Below are 16,941 nucleotides of genomic sequence, written 5' to 3' on the forward strand. Positions count from 1 at the left end.
ATACATCGTATTATGTTATGTCGCGCCGAAATCCCAACACAGCTTTTAAAAGTGCATAAACATGAATCAGTCACCAAACATTATCGGATGATGTAACAATAATTCTGCAAGTCACAGAGTACAGTACACAGGTCATGGTTCAAGTTCACGAGTGTTTACAAACATTCGCCACATGTTAAATGGATTTCATTCGTGTTGATAGTGTTGGATGTTCGGAACTGCAACGGCAAAGAGAGTATTCATTTCTGTTGTAGGTGAGATTTTGTCATTCAACACAGAAATGGAATTTCGTTGAATGCTACACACTTTTCAGAATTTGCGGGTGGGGCAAGATTTTCACATCAGATAAAAATTTACTGGTTGATTGTTTTACCAGTGTCAATATTATGCAGAGTGATTGGACTTTATGAGCGAGTGATTGTTGAGGTCGGATGTTGGCGGACTATTGAGATGGTACCGAAACATTTTTTTGTGTTTTACCTCTGACATTTCAGAATTGAAAAGAAGTCCATTTTCGCGGTCACATGACCACCTGACTGTAGATAAACATCACGTGGTCTACTATCCTAATAAACTAAAATTTACACGGCACCTTGTTATTGGACCGATTTTTATGCAAGTGACAGGATAAATCATCTTACCACGATGAGATGATTTTGTGGTTTTAAATTGTTCCCGGTATTTCATTCTGCAATGCATGTAGCGCAGGAAGTGGCATTGCTTCGTCATATACAGCTTATCCCTAGTTAACACTAGAGCGGGCGTATTAAGTCGTTTTTGCTATATTTATCTGTAAAAAGCATATAATAATATTATAAAAAATCAACTGACACTCGTCAACATGTAATACACAAATTTGTTTATTTGTCCAGGGAATATGTTAGTGAGCTCGCAAATGGTCGCTTACAAACATATTTCATGAATTTGTTAAATAAAGCTGTGTTTTATGACGAACATTCTGTATAGATAACAGGACATTTATATTATTCAATATTGGTATACGGAGAAGAGTTAACAATTTAACAATTTTTGTTCCTCGTGATAGTAATTGTGGATGGTTTATTTTCAGATTAACAAACAGTTGTTTATAAATTGTGGTCTTCTTTTTTAAAAGTAAGTAAGTATTTTGAATTAAACTAGGCGAGAATGACTTTACACACTCCTGTTTAGATCACAATTATGTGTAAGTTATATTTAACATTCGACAACTTATATTTTTCATATCATTATATAAATCATGTCCTTAAACATAGTCATTATTAAAATGAATGTTTATGATTTCCTTTTATTGCATCATTCTATAATTGGTACTGTGAAGAGTTCTAGCTAAAGACTAATCGGATTGTGTTGCACTCTGTCTTCATATGGTAGCACCCTTCTGCCCCCGTGGGGACTTGTATTGGCACCATTCTGCCTTCAAAGAATGAAATGCTGAAAACTGTCAAATATTTATTTTATTTTTTATTATGACTTCTAATACGGTAATTATTGTATATTTGCGTGTTTGACAGTTGAAACCTTATGCATGTATTACTCCAATGAAACACAATTTCTAACTTTTTCTGTCAAATGTTCAAGCTCTTCATAGTCCGATAGTCTTATCTTATATATATGGAAGAATAGTTATAGTCTGTCTCACATTATGTAATGAGTATTAAGTCATCACTCACAAGTTTTGAGTGGTAATGTGTGCAATATGCATGAAAGGCTTAATGCTAACAAAATATTTAAACACCATCTGTGTTTGGTGCTATTTAAATCGAAATATTCCCTTCATTCACGTTTCTGTGAAGATTAGTATCAAAGCTTATTTATGTCTACTAAAAAAGTTAATATTTTCATATGTGCTTCTAAAAATTCACAGAATAGAATGACACTGGATGTGCAATCTGGGGTCGAACCCTCTGATACACTGCGGTTAATGTTCTACGTTCATAGCAAATGTTATAATCCCATGTGCTGGGTGTGGCGCGTGGAACAACGACCGATGTCGCGTGGAAAACCGAATGTGTTTGGACAAGTGTTGTCTTTGTGAATTTTGTTTTTGTTTAAACTTTCGGCTGCTGACCTTGTTTCTGTATCTTTTCATACAATTATTCCAATAAAAAATACTGAAAAATAAATGATTAAACTATTGTTAACATATTTCGCTGTTAGCGAGTTTATACACTGATTTCTTTCATGAACAATGGAATTATGGCTTCGTCTGGTTTGTCGGCAACGCGTACATCCTCATTTCCGCAGTGTGGACATTGAATGTGACATCTTGGGGCACGGACACTTAGATGAACTGGTGTGTGTACATCGATTAAGTAACGAAGTAACGGTGCATCACACGTTTGTGAAGTGTTTACAGTCGGTAATGGTACGCTGTAGGTCCGCTGATTTACAACATCAAAAACTGTTGCTCTGAATGGTGTCAGTTTGAAAAGTTTCATGTTGGAAAAGTTAAATCGCACGTGTATTTCTGAGGTGAGTGAGCAATCAGTCGAATAACTCACTGAAGGTGTCCCACTGGAAACATCATACACACAGATTTTGTTTTTACCAAAGCACATTAGAAAATCAAGCCTCAAAGCCATCGCAACAACATCCATTGCTGTGTCAATAGTTTGCAAGTTATGTTTTGTTGGGTTGTAGCAAAATATAGTCCGTCTGAACTTTTCATTTGAGGAAGACAAAAGAAGTATTTCTTTATACGCTATGCATGTCGTAACTAAACATGGAATTTCAATAAGATACTGAAGTTTTACTTTCAAAGAAGTGTCATTCGATCTATAAAGCCTTGAGACCATAGTTTCACCAATTCTCTCTAAACCTTCAAACATCTGTACAACAAATATAAATTTGCCATTGAACACAAGACCATGGCTAATATTGGGATTCTTCAAGTTGTCAGCATGTATCTGTATTTCACTGGACTCTTGGGTTATAACGTCGTGCACGTATACATGTGACGTTGTGCGGTTAACGACTGCCCAGTAAGGGTCTATGTACTTTTCGCTTGTGACCAGCAACAGTCTATTGTCATGTAGGGCATATATGCTTCGAAGTGTTCCTTGGAGATCGCTTTGAAACGGCAGACTGCAAAATGTCATATCACTCAGTTTAATACCAAGTAAGGAAGTAGATCTTTTATCAGCCATTTTTGTTCCTGAGAAAAGTATATACTGCTCATGAACGATATTTGGTCTAAATATTGCTTTCCGAAAATCGACCCCAAAAAGCCTTTTCTGAGGTATCGAAATGGGGTCGATTCCTTTGAAATCTATCCTGCCAACCAACTCTGAAAATAAACTTGCCCGATCTACCCTTGCTTTACACCATTGTTGGATAAGCTGAAATCGATCCTGTACTGGCCAATATTCCAGTCTAGGGTCAGATAGCAGAAACTCGACAGAATCCAGAGTTAGCGTTCGCATTTCATTCATTGTAGTAAGCGAAAGTAAGTGTCTTCTAAAGAAAGAGTCTATTTCTGGATGTGATACATCAACTTTTGAGCACGAATGCAGGATAGGGAAAACGTTTTCTATTGACAGAAGAAAATTGCACAGCTGTGTCATTATGAACTCGATATTGAGCATATCAGCCGCGGAAACGAATTCATAGAGGTCTTCCCACGCCACCTGAAATTGAAAACGATATGTGTTGTTTTAATTGATGAAATTTTCTGTACAGGTATTTCATTTGTGTTTAGCATGTCAGTTTCTTGCAAGTTAAGTTGATGTATTGTAACAGCCTTGGTGTCGTCATCGTCTTCGGGATGCCAAATATTTAATATAACTCATAAGCCGTATAAGAGATTAAAATAAAGCTTGCCTCTTGGTTCATAAATTACCCGAGACAAAAACGCATATGTATATGAAGGCCCATAACTCAAGCTTTAATACATGTCGGGTATTGGCCCTTGTTCGACTGAAGTAAAGCAGCAGGCAATCATTGGTGTTTGCTCCGCGGCGCTCTTGTTTTAAAGAATGCGTAAAATCTATGTAGCTTTGTACAAATTCAATAATTGCTTTGGGTGAGTGTTTGGGTCGGGTGTGTTTGGTGTATTCTGTCATATATTAAGTTTAAGAGTGTGTCAAATATGCCATTTGTAACAAGATTATAACTGAATTATGGTCAAAACTGATTTTAATTCAAGCAAGGAAACAAACTTATATATTTACTGATGTTACTGTGTTATCACAAACCTCTGTACTGTATGGTACCGTCAAACTACGCATTCGGTAATTCAAACCGGTCACCGGTAACCTGTTTACTCCTTTCCTTTTACAAAATGATGGTTAGATTTTTGACAAAGGGTAACGAACTGCACAAGTCTGTAATGCTATGTTACCTCGATTGTGTTTCCCTGGAGAACAGACAAGAGAGCCTGAACAACATTTAGCTTAGTGGACACAATAAACTCAAGTTTTAGTCTCGGTTTCCGTAATCGTCGGTCTGCAAAATTAAAGAAAAATCATATTGGCAAACAGCATTAACTCTTTTCTGCCATTTCAGAGAACATTTGAACGTTTTAAGAACTAGAATTAAAAGAAAACAACTACAAGGAAGAATCAATGTTTTCCGTTGCATGACAATTCCATTGAAAATCACACTTTGCTTTGGTGTTCAATGTATATCATGGCTCCAGCATGTATTGATTTCATTAAATTATGTTTATTTCATCTCATCATCTCATCATCATCATCATCATCATCATCATCATCACCACCACCACCACCACCACCATCATCATCATCATCATCATGCTGTTCATAGTGTGCAAACAATGTGCATATATATATATACCACAGACAAACATGAAGACGCATAAAACAGCAATTACTAAATAATGATTATGATGATGACCAAACCTGAAGTCAAGCCATTTTGTTCTTGCCATCGTATATGAGCTTCAAAAACAGGGCCCCACTCTAGTACATCAGATAGAGGAAACGACTTTCTCTGAAATACGAATAGCTTGTCTTATTACAAGGAGATTCCGAAATATTGCATGCTTTAATTACATATTTTGCTATTCATTATGTACGCTTAAAGAAATAATAATACTTTTACAAATTGAAAGAAACTGTCAATGTATTTAGTGCCAATCCATCACCTTGTAAATACATTGAAATTACAAATTCTCTACCCTTCCATGAAATAAATATAGCAAGAGGTATAAAAATACGATCAATTCGGTCTGGGTCTATGTAAAATGCAGGTAAGAAATAAGTTTCTCCGGCGGAGCTTGAAATGATGTATTTTAAATTCAGATCGCAAATCATTGTGGGGAGATAACGATCTGCATTCATATAGTGTACATCGCCAATGTTTATGTTTTAATTCAATAAATACCAAGGCCTGAAAACTCCCATTTGGTTCTGGCTACCCGACCCTATCTACGAAAAAGGCGCCGACCCTAGCGTGTTATAGTTAGTTGTTATAAAAAACAGAATGAAAAGAAAAGAAGAGATGAAGATTGTTTTTATATTATTTAAGTGTGTGTTATGTAGCTTAAACCCTTTAAAGCTTTATACAGAAGATAACGATAACACCATTTCCCAATGATGATTAAAGCTTTATACAGAAGATAACGATAACACCATTCTCCAATGATGACAATAACGTTTTATACAAATAAGCCGAATAAAAAAGTAGGGGAAAAAGAGAAAAAAGTATACTAACCCTACCTGTTATTGAAACGGATGTAACCTTAACCAAACCATTTTATTTTACCCAATTAAGATCCTAGTTTTATTTGTTAAGATTGAATATTTACCCAATGCATTACTTGATAAATACATCGATCCATATTCCGTTAACATAAAAAAACTGCAGAGACATCTTTTTAATGTTAACTCTTTAATGTATTTTTCTATACAATTAAGAAAATAGTTTAAGATACTAGCCACTAAGTAAGTATTTGTTTACGTTTTTGTAACTTCATAAGATTTCGCGATCGTTTGAGCTTTTCTTCCTTAAAATATTAACTTCCTTCTTCGGCTAATACTATAAAGCTAATCCTACCCATTTCCCATGACTTATGGTCACCGTCTTCTGTTCGTCTCCCGATGATGTATTCCCTGGAAACAGTTTTCTATTAATCCTTGGCAAACTTACTGGAACAAAGACTGCCATGAACGAATTATAAGTCGCATAATAGTTAAACAAATATATGACTTGTTTTTATTTACAAAGTTCAAATGGTTTTCCCGAAATCTATTTTTAGATCAGTACTAAGAACGAGGTTAAGAGGAATTGATGCAGCTATATAGGTGTTTACATATCTAAGATAAATAAACCATTACTAACTTGAACATCAATTTCTTTATCTTTTTACAGGGTACACCTTTATTTTGATATGATGTGAATCATTTTGTAAATATTATAAATACTATTCAGAGTAGAATGTCAGGGCTTTCACTACCGCATACGAAAAAATAAATATAAACAATTTCATTTAAATATAAAGGTAGAGCGACAGAGCGTTCTAAGGTATGGAAGGGATTATCCGCCAGTTAATTCATGCTGCTTCATGACATTTCTCATTTTAAATTGCAATTGCATTCGTCTAAATGGCAGGTGCCTTCGTGCAATTGCTTCTTGCCTTTTTATTATTGACAAAAACATTTGTCTATGTATACAACTTTAAGATTCCTTCACTTTATTGCTTAGTGTTAACGTCTAAACGACAAATGAAATGTGTCAAGTTCTTTCATTTAAATAATTAAATAACTAAATTGCGTACAAAACTACAACTTAACTATAAATACTAAATAACTAATAGTATTTATATACTGTAATAAGACCATTGAAAGCTAAATTAATATTCATCAATAGCAGTATGCATTTGTCAATAAGCATATAGACGAATGCATCTAGACGAACGCATCTTAACGAATGGAATTAGAAGGGAACCAGTGAATATTGGTATCCTGCATCAGCAACATTAAATGGGAATGGAAACCAAATGCTGGTACCCTTCTTATCCACGGGAGAGCACTCTCGCGACTTTTGCCACGGCGGCAGTCAACAGTTTTCGTGCAGGAGCTGTCAAAAATATATCTAGAAGAGGTCATGTATAACATTATCTAAAAAAAATAATATCTGAACTTAAAAAAATAATACTGCTTGGTGCTATTTTCTGCTGATTATTTTTTTCCTTGATGTTTTTATTCGGTACTGAGTTAGACACATATCCAAATTCTAATCTTCGTTTCGACCTGAATTTAAAATGTATTGTCTACTAGGCGGTGACCAATTGTCGATGGATAACATGTTTTGAGATTTCTGAGGCCATTAAACAAATTCCAAGTATGAGCTTAGTGCTAACATTCGTAAGAAAATATGTACGCATTGCTGTCATGTATAGAAATCTACGCATGTGTTTCATTCACTCAAATTTTCAATTTCTTTGCCTTCACTGGCTTCAGGACAGCCAAAGCATGTATACTAGAAATCTGTTATCAGCATCACTAGTGAATCCGGACGGGGGATTGGGGGCGGATTGGTTGGTTGCCCCCCCCCCCACCTATAAATCGGCCAAGTTAACTTTTATTTCTATATCGGAGACAAAAAGTAATAAAATGCGCCAAAAATGCACCATTTCGGACTAGAAATTGCTAAAATTATCTTGGGAAGTTCCCCCAAACACCACTGCCAACACCTTAAACAAAAGGTGGGGAGCTGCAATCCAACTGCAATTAAGAAAGTCACACTATTAATTTTCACCGGGATTATGTGTTAGGCAATATCCTCGGGGGCGGATCCAGTCTCTGACTTTAGAGGGGGCATAACTTATGGGCGCAACTTTTTTGACATGCGCCCCTCCATAAGAACCATTTTTTTATAGGAGGGGGATGGGGGGGGGGCAACCTCCAACTCTCCCCCCCCCCCGGATTCACTTTTGATGCTGATAACAGATTTCTAGTATACATGCTTTGGCTGTCCTGAAGCCAGTGAAGGCAAAGTTATTGAAATTTTGAGTAAATGAAACACATGCATAGATTTCTATACATGACAGCAATGCGTACATATTTTCTTACGAATGATATCACTATGCTCATACTTGGATTTTGTTTGATGGCCTCATAAATTTCAAAACATGCATGCTATTCATCGAAAATTGGTCAAAATCTCACCGCCTAGCAGACAACACATTTCAATTTCAGGCCGAAACACAGATAAGAATTTGGATATGTGTCTAACTAAGTACCGAATAAAACATCCAGGAAAAATAATCAGGAGAAAATAGCATCTAGCAGTATTACGTTTTTAGGTCCAGATTATGTCAGACATTACCTCTTTTAGATATAATTTTGACAGCTTCTGCACGAAAACTTTTGACTGCTATCATCGCAAAAGTCGCGAGAGTGCTCTCCCGTGGATAAGAAGGGTACCAGTCTTTGGTTTCCATTCCCATTTAATATTGCTGTCGCAGGATACCAATATTTACTGGTTCCCTTCTAATTCAATTCGTTTAGTTGCGTTCGTCTAAATGCATTCGTCTATCGTCTATATGCTTATTGGTAAATGCATACTGCTATGTTTGATTGATGTATAATTAAGTTAGCTTTTAATGGTCTTATTACATTATATAAATATTAATAGTAATACTATTAGAAGTTTAATTGTACTCTTGTATTTTAATAAGTACACAATAGTCAATTAAAAGTAAAAACTTGACATCTGTCATTTATCGTTTAGACGTAAACACTAAGCAATAACATGAAGGACACTAAAAGTTGTACACATAGACACATGCGGTAGTCCATTACAAGCACGAACGAAGAAATTGCATAAAGGCACTTACGATTTAAACGAATGCACTAGCAATTTAAAAAGAGAAATGTCATAATGCAGCATGCATTAACTGGCGGATAATCCCTTCCATACTAAGGCGGATATGGGTCCGGCTCTTTATTTGAGTATTTCAAATATGAATTTATATATTGAAGACTATTTAAATGGTCCCATGTGTAAAATTGAGATGAAAACTTATGTGAAAAACTACAGATACAAGCTCAAATGCCAAAGATTTAAACATAAACCCCGTTTAATGGCACTGGATAAACGCCAAAGACATATGTGCCGAATTCAGAACAATCACTCTCACTCACACTCAATGAGTTAATCCTTTGTAATCACATAACGGTCCAGATATGTTCGAGCGAAAGGTATATCCGTATTCACAGGTGTAAGTGAGACTCAAGCGTTTTACGTTAGTGGGACATTTGTGAGTGCTTTGCCAGGCCACTTGAACCGCCCTCGGGATTGATTGTGAATACGAATTGAATGAGTGTAAGGGATAAATGTACATGACAAGTGAATATATCAGATGTGTGGAACATAAAAGTGACATCCTCATTCATAGACAATATTTTAGAGATTGGGATAATCCATTGAAGTGCATTTACTTCAATAACGTGGACTTCCAAATTTTCAAAAGGATGCGCCAATCACATAATAATGATTTGTTTCCTTTCATGCTGATCTTGAACGCCCAGTAAACGTGATGGTTGCAATTCATCGATGGCTGCAATAATAGGCAGCTTAATGTACTCAAACCTAGCGTCGTGAAGTTAGCAGCCTACCGGCCTTGCGGCGTGAATTTAGCGGCTTGCGGTCTAGCGGTCTTGTGGCCAAACGGCCTTGGGAGTTGGCGGCCTGCGGCCTAAGTTTGTTTACTATTTCAAAGTAATTGTTCATGCGTTTGATTGAAAAACACTTATAAATCAAATGAATGTTTCTTGTTCATACATTAACATAGCGGCTTTAAATTGTTTTCTACTTCAAAGCATTTTACATGAGATTTCTTCTCAAGCAATGCTAAAGTAATTGTCTGTATGCAATATTTATCAATCTGGAGCGATTAACATTTTTTTTCAAAACTCGATCAAGCAGTCCAGTGGTTTAGCGGCGTGAAGGTAGCGGCCTGGTGGCCTAGCGGCCTAAAATTCCCCAAAACTCAACCCAGCAGCCTAAAAAAATGGGGGGGAATGCTGATATTCGCTAAAGGATGTTGATTTGTGAATAAACATTGTTGTAGAAAAGAACGCACATAAAATGCATCGAAATAGGAAAAAAGTTCAGGCCGCTAGGCAGCTAGATCGCCAGGCCACTAACTTCACCCCGCCAGGCCGCTAACTTCATGTACATGGTTATGCGCAACATGTTCATTTGATCAGAGAATTGATATGTATTTTCTAGCATACAGTCAGTTGGATTATTATTATTATTATTATTATTATTATTATTATTATTATTATTATTATTATTGACATCATCATTTAACTTTCATCTTTTATATTCAAACGTTAAGACCGCTTTATGTAGACTACAAAAGCAAGATTGTATACCAATACATATTCAAAGCACGTGATTCAATGGAAATCGGCTAAATATTTAACACAACAACAACAAAAACCCATGCATTTTAAGTTAACGCATTTTGCAACAGTCATGTACAATCCAAAATATTTATTGTTTATTAACCAATTGTTTGAAAATGTTAAATTCAGTTTCAGAATAAGGACTGAGTTAAGAACAATCACTCTCACTCACACTCAATGAGTTAAGGTATTAGCCGCGTAATACACACTTTTTAAAAGCTTTAATCAACAACATAGTTATAATCACGGTACACTATGGGACTTTTATCCAAATTTTGAAGATTTTTTACCGTGAATTAAAAAAGTTATTTATGTTTCATTACACCCACCCCCAAACTCCAAGGGTTACATAAAGCGACAAGTAAATATTTTGTCTATATTTGATATTTTTTTTCGCATTATCAGAGATTATGAAATAAACACAACAGTTTCTGGTAAAATAAACTTCAGTTAACAGAAAACTAAAGTTCAAACGAACACATTATTGATACACATGGAAAAAAATCATTTTGATTGATCTTATGATTCTTCGGAAAAGAGCAGTTTTTCGATGTTTGAAAATATATAGCAGTTTTATAAAATTCATAAAAAATAGTTAACTATAAGGCAAGCTGCTGAAATCATTTTAGATATTATCTATGATGTCTATTGAACAATTTAAAAGACAATTTATGATAGTTTACCGTCCAGTTTTGAAGAAAATATACATAATGTCATGTTACCATACATTTTTATAGCTAATAAAATGCTTAAAAATCAACCTTTTTCTTGTAAAAAACTATAAAGCTTAATTGGACTTATTCATAAAATGTACTCTTTCAAATAAATGAATTTAACTTATAATACTAACTCAGAATACAGAGTTTAAAACAAATGAGTGTACTTTTAAACTAAAATATGTGAAGAAACAAGAACACTAAGTGGGCTCGCCCCTCCAAAAATATCAGAGTGACAGTTCTCAACTAATGTTTTTTTTTAATATTATAACATGTAAACAATCTCTGTGGGTAATTTGATGTATATCTGTTTTATTTCGTCATTGGTATTCTAACAATTAGTTTTTTTCATAATAATTCTTCACTCTTCAACATTTGAAGTTTGGTCTGTTCCCATGCTTTGTACTTGTAGTGTGTGCACAGATGATAACTACTCAATGCTGAGTCAATGCTGATTTGTTTTTTTATGCACCTTCAGGTACTTTACCCATCAAGAATGTTTAGTGCTGTAAAGGAATAAAGTTACACTTTAAAGCCTTTCTAACTAATTAGTATAGATAATTATACTGCCATACATATACAAAATAAAATATAAACAGTTTAATATTTCTGGACATTATTTTGAAAAAACAACAACAAGCTGATACATACATGCATATATATATATATAAAGAAAATTACTAAATTTATCAATAAAATTCATCATCATCATCATCATCATCATCATCATCATCATCACAAGTACATATAAAAATATGTAACATGTACATAAGTACATGTAAAATATGAACATGCTGTCTAAACATTTAGCTAATAAAAATGATTTAAGAATTTAAAAGATAAATTTAAAAAAAAACAAACGTTTTTGAACACATCAACGTACAAAACTGCTCAAGGATACTTACATTCAGAGCCTTTTGATTCCATGCCGTGTTGACAGTTCGTTTTTTCGAGAGAAAATCTTCTCTTACGCGTATATTTCACTTATAATCCATGTTTAACTGTAATAACTCAAATTGTTAGATGTATCGTAATCAACTGTCAGCGTGTACTTTTAGTGTTTATTTATTTTAAACGTATATTCATGAGAAAAATATCACAATGTTTCCAAATCCTACGATGTAGAAATTCCATTATTGACCTATGAATAGCCGGGAAATACCTTCTGTTTCTAAAAATAGCAACATCCGGTACAGGCCGAATACGCCCGATGTTCGTCGCGATCTGTTACGGCGAGTGGCGATATATGTCGATGTTACCCGATGTTTCCCGAGTTGTATTACATGGCTTATACCTTAATTCTCTGAAATCACATAACGGTCTAGATATTTTCGAGTGAAAGGTTTATCCGTATTCACAGGTGTGAGTGAGACTCAAGTGTGAGTGGGACATTTGTTAGTGCTCGGCTAGGCCACTTGAACCACCACCGAGCATTGGTTGTGAATACGAATTGAATGAGTGTGAGTGATAATTGTACATGACAAGTAGAAAAGATGAAATATATCAGATAATTTTTAACAAATAAGGGACATCCTCATTCCCAGACAATATTTAATACCGGAATAATCCATTGAAGTGTACTTCAATAACGTGGCCTTCTGTAAAAAAAAATAATTTCAAAAGGATGCGCCAATCATACATTTGTTTTGTTTTGTGATGATCTTGAACGCCCAGCAAACTTGATGGTTGCAATTAATCGATGGTTGCAAGAACAGGCAGCTAAATGTACGCTAAATTAGCAGCCTAATGGCATGATGTTAGCGGCCTAGCGGCGTGAAGTTGGTGGACTAGCGGCCCATTCGTGCGTTTAATTGAGAAATATGATAAATCAATGTTTTATTCGTACATTAACATAGCGGCCTTAAATTGTTTTCTACTTCAAAGCATTTTTTAAGAGTTTTCTTCTTAAACAATGCTAAAATAATTGCAAAATTCATCACGCTGGAGCGGTTTGTTATCAAAATGTCGATCAAGCAGTCCAGCAGCCTAGTAGCGTGAAGTTTGCTGTCTCAAAATCCCAAATATCAACCCAGCAGCCCTAAAAAGGGGGAAAATGCTGATATTTGCTCAAGGATGTTGATTTATGAATAGAAGCATTTAATTATAATTGTTTTAGAAAAGCACCCATATCAAAGGCTTTGGAATAGGAAACACGAGCCACGAGTGAAAATATTATTTTTCTGTGACCACTCGTGAAATAAAATACGATCTTACACTGAATTCAACAAATTTTATTTCATGCATATATCGTGTTTTTTCAATATATTTCCCCGCTAGAGTAAATTTCAATGGCCTCTTTGAGAAGGGAAGTAACTGCGGCATAATCGCTATGTCAAAGTTACCTCCTTTTCGCGCGAGCAGTCAGTCCACTAAAAAAATGTCCACACTTTATGGAAATGGTTGTTGGAATTGAAATTATTTCTAGATAAAAACCCTACCTTCATCAACCAAACCTATCATTTTTAACATTTATTGAGGCACAAAACAAGTATTTAAACAAAAGCATTTCGGATATAAAAAATGTATCGCGTAGAAAATCAATTCAATGAAATTTGAGCATGTGACATGTTTGTACATTCAAAAACTATATTTCAACTGATTTAAATTAACAATGATGGACTTATACAAGTGTGCATTCGTAAAAGCAACGAAAGTCTCTGTTTAGTGTTTTTCGAGTATATATCTAGTCACTGTCGCTCTCAGACTCTAGATCTTACGGTATTTTCTGAGCATTATTTTTAAAAAAGAAAAATGAATTGTTGAACTGAACCTAAATAAAAAATATTTTTTAACATTTATATCTTTGTCCTTCAAACTCATTTTGCACGGTATAATGACATAAAAGGCCTTGTGATATTAATACATGTACTGGATAAAATAATTAGTGGCAGCGGTGGGATTCGAACCCACGCCTCCGAAGAGACTGGTGCCTTAAACCAGCGCCTTAGACCGGTCGGCCACGCTACCTTTACATTTCACCAAATTGTCTGTACACAGTTTTATCTTATTCGGTAAAGTATCTAAAACTACGCGAATGTAACACCCGAATTGTTAATATATACTACATACTATCGATAATAGGCTAGGCATGATAACAGGTAGCGTGGCCGAGCGGTCTAAGGCGCTGGTTTAAGGCACCAGTCTCTTCGGAGGCGTGGGTTTGAATCCCACCGCTGCCACTAATTATTTTGTCCACGGATAACAGCTCCGTTACTGACACGTTTTATTTCCAGCAAAATAGTATATTTATGTCTTAACGTCCCTCAGCACAAAAGACAAACACATGTTTGCATGGGGCAAGACTTCGATATTTATTTTGGCAACTGTTGAAGCAGTGTGGCACACACAAACGCATTCAACCAAAAAGCAAATTATCTACATAAATACTTTAACAACACTGTTACTGTTCCTTTGTCTAAATGTTGCCGGCCCCTCCGGCACATGCCCTGATCAAACCTGTATACAACCAGGCGTCAACAATTAATAGTTACAAAGTTTCAAAGAGTCTTTATTGCGCCTCTTAATTCTTTTTAACGGTGATACAGATTTGATCATATATCTTTCATAGCAATGACAGCCGCCCACGAAAAACACCCGGTGGATGAAACGGATAACCCCTAATTCATTCCTCAGAATATAGGATCTACAGAATCCATCCGGACATGCATGCATGTATAAACACATATCAAACATGTATACAAACATCCATTTTTCGAATTTGAATGAAATCGATGTTCGATGTTAGAAGTCAAGCCTAGAACTGATTTTCCCGCCAACCGACCACCCTAGCTCGAATACCACGTGACCTTCACGCTCAAATGACCCGCGCATATGCGCTCATAACACGTTAAGACATTCGTTTGCCCTATACTTCGTAACGGCCAGAACTATCAAATCACAGGGCCTTTAAGGGCTTTCTACAGTGCAAAAGTAAGTTTGAAGGACCCAAACATAGATGTTAAAAAAATCATTTTTCATTTTGGTTTGAGGTTCAAATTTGAGCAAGGATCGTACAAACATCCGTTGCAACATTTGTAGGAGGAATAAGGAGTTTAGCAACTGAAATGGTACAAGATTTTATCTGATTTTCAATTAAAAAGCATTTACATTTAACGGGGTTGTCTTTATACAAAATTAATGTGTTTTTGTGTCAACATCGTCAGGACTGCCCGATCAGCAATGGCTTGCGGCTTTGTAGTCGGTATGTATGCAGGTATTTTGAGAAAGATATTTGTATTTTTGTAACCAGGAAATGATTTTAATCCACTATTTTGCATTTTATATTTGAATATCTTTCTTATTTTAAAATATATCATCAAGAACCCGAAGACATTGTTGATTGGGTAGTCTTGAGCATTTTGACACAAACAATATATTGATATTGTCGACCGACTTTTCCTTAAAATGCAAATGCTTTTTGAACCAAAATCTCCTTTCGTAAAATTGCTCAACTCAGTAATACCCCAAAATGTGTTGCAAAGGATGTCTGTTCTACTGCTGAACGACATTGTTCCTAAAACTTAGTAATACATGACCATTATAAACATTTTAAATATACGCTTTTCCCAGCTACTTTTGAACTCTGGTAGGCCCTTAGACAGGAATGCAATGAAGCGCTAGATACACTTGCTAAAGTACGTTGACCATTTCCATGGTAATTGTCACAAGAATCATGGCTATTTTAATGGGCAGTGTAAGATTTGAGCATACACAATAAATTATTACAAATGTACATGAAATAACAAGGCCGGTTAGCTCAGTTGGTTAGAGCGTCGTGCTAATAACGCGAATGTCGTGGGTTCGACCCCCACACTGTACAATTTACTTTTGAAATGGGAAGTTTTCTAAGTGTTTTCTTTGATAATTATAACGAACGCTGTGTTGCAAATAAAGGTAAGAGACACAGTTAAAACTTACTCGCCTTATAAGTTCAAGTTTTATTAAGTAATTTACGGCCACCGGCCCATAATACAGGACATATTTACATCAATGTCATTCAAAAATACTATTGTCATTTCCATGTCTATATAACAATATTAACAATATTATAGAAACCTATCAACATTTAGTTATTTTTCATAATTGCATGAATGAATTGGCATGTCTTTAACAAAGTGTTATAATTTTTACATGACAGTTTGCTATGAAATACTTCCACTGTAGAGTTTGCAGTTGTAATACTACCTAAGTAAAAACATCGTATTATATCATATTTCTTGCATTCAAAGAAAACATGGTACTCATCTCCAACTACATCTATGCCATTGTCAAAACAAAAGGCACAAAGTCTATCCTCACGTACAATTCCTAGATGTCTACCAGTCTCTATACCAAATTTGTGACTAGAACATCTGAAATTTGTAAAACTTTTGCGTAAATAGAACGGAAAGTTTGCACTAAGATAGTATTCAACATCGAGTAGAGTTTTAAAGTATTTATAGTGCTGGCATCTAGAAGATTCGTTTATGTTACGATACCAATCTTGTTTTAAACTATCCGATACACGGCATTTAAACGTTTCAATGAATAACTGTATATCGGCAACTTCCTGACTAACCCATACGAATCCAAAACCAAACTTAAACAAGGTTTCCCTAACCTCAGAAGCCCACGTTCGCCTACCTATGTCATCTAGCCGTTTTAACATACAATAACAGTTTTTGGGATAACGATAGTTCTGCATAATAAGTAATTTGCACCAATACTTTATAAATCTGCATGTATAGTCCAAAAAAGAGGTAAACGACCACATTCCCCAAGAGCAACATCATTATTGACAGACTTATTCACTCCTAAAAACCTTTTACAATATTGAATCTGAACACGTTCTACTATAGGTGAATATT

The 16,941-nt window shown here is 35.2% G+C and overlaps 1 protein-coding gene and 3 non-coding genes across 5 annotated transcripts; 2 read left to right on the forward strand and 2 right to left on the reverse strand.

Annotated features, from left to right (window-relative positions):
- Positions 1-1,271: 1,271 nt before the first annotated feature.
- LOC128218790 (uncharacterized) lies at positions 1,272-6,209 on the reverse strand. 2 transcript variants are annotated; one of them, XM_052926487.1, is made up of 4 exons: positions 6,016-6,209; positions 4,860-4,950; positions 4,340-4,443; positions 1,272-3,626 (listed from the first exon to the last, which is right to left on the reverse strand). In XM_052926487.1, the coding sequence occupies exons 1-4, from the start codon at positions 6,124-6,126 to the stop codon at positions 2,163-2,165; spliced, it is 1,770 nt and encodes a 589-aa protein (XP_052782447.1). In that variant the 5' UTR covers positions 6,127-6,209; the 3' UTR covers positions 1,272-2,162. The 2 variants fall into 2 exon arrangements, with proteins under 2 accessions (XP_052782447.1, XP_052782448.1); XM_052926488.1 differs by lacking the exon at positions 6,016-6,209 and adding an exon at positions 5,920-5,938.
- A 7,771-nt stretch (positions 6,210-13,980) lies between these two features.
- Trnal-aag (transfer RNA leucine (anticodon AAG)) lies at positions 13,981-14,062 on the reverse strand. The gene has a single exon. It is a non-coding gene; the product is annotated as a tRNA-Leu (tRNA).
- Positions 14,063-14,192: 130 nt separating this feature from the next.
- Positions 14,193-14,274, forward strand: Trnal-aag (transfer RNA leucine (anticodon AAG)). The gene has a single exon. It is a non-coding gene; the product is annotated as a tRNA-Leu (tRNA).
- A 1,567-nt stretch (positions 14,275-15,841) lies between these two features.
- Positions 15,842-15,914, forward strand: Trnai-aau (transfer RNA isoleucine (anticodon AAU)). Its single transcript has one exon. It is a non-coding gene; the product is annotated as a tRNA-Ile (tRNA).
- Positions 15,915-16,941: the final 1,027 nt, after the last annotated feature.

The sequence above is a fragment of the Mya arenaria genome, chromosome 15, assembly GCF_026914265.1.
Source record: "Mya arenaria isolate MELC-2E11 chromosome 15, ASM2691426v1".
In the NCBI taxonomy this organism is placed as follows: domain Eukaryota; kingdom Metazoa; phylum Mollusca; class Bivalvia; order Myida; family Myidae; genus Mya; species Mya arenaria.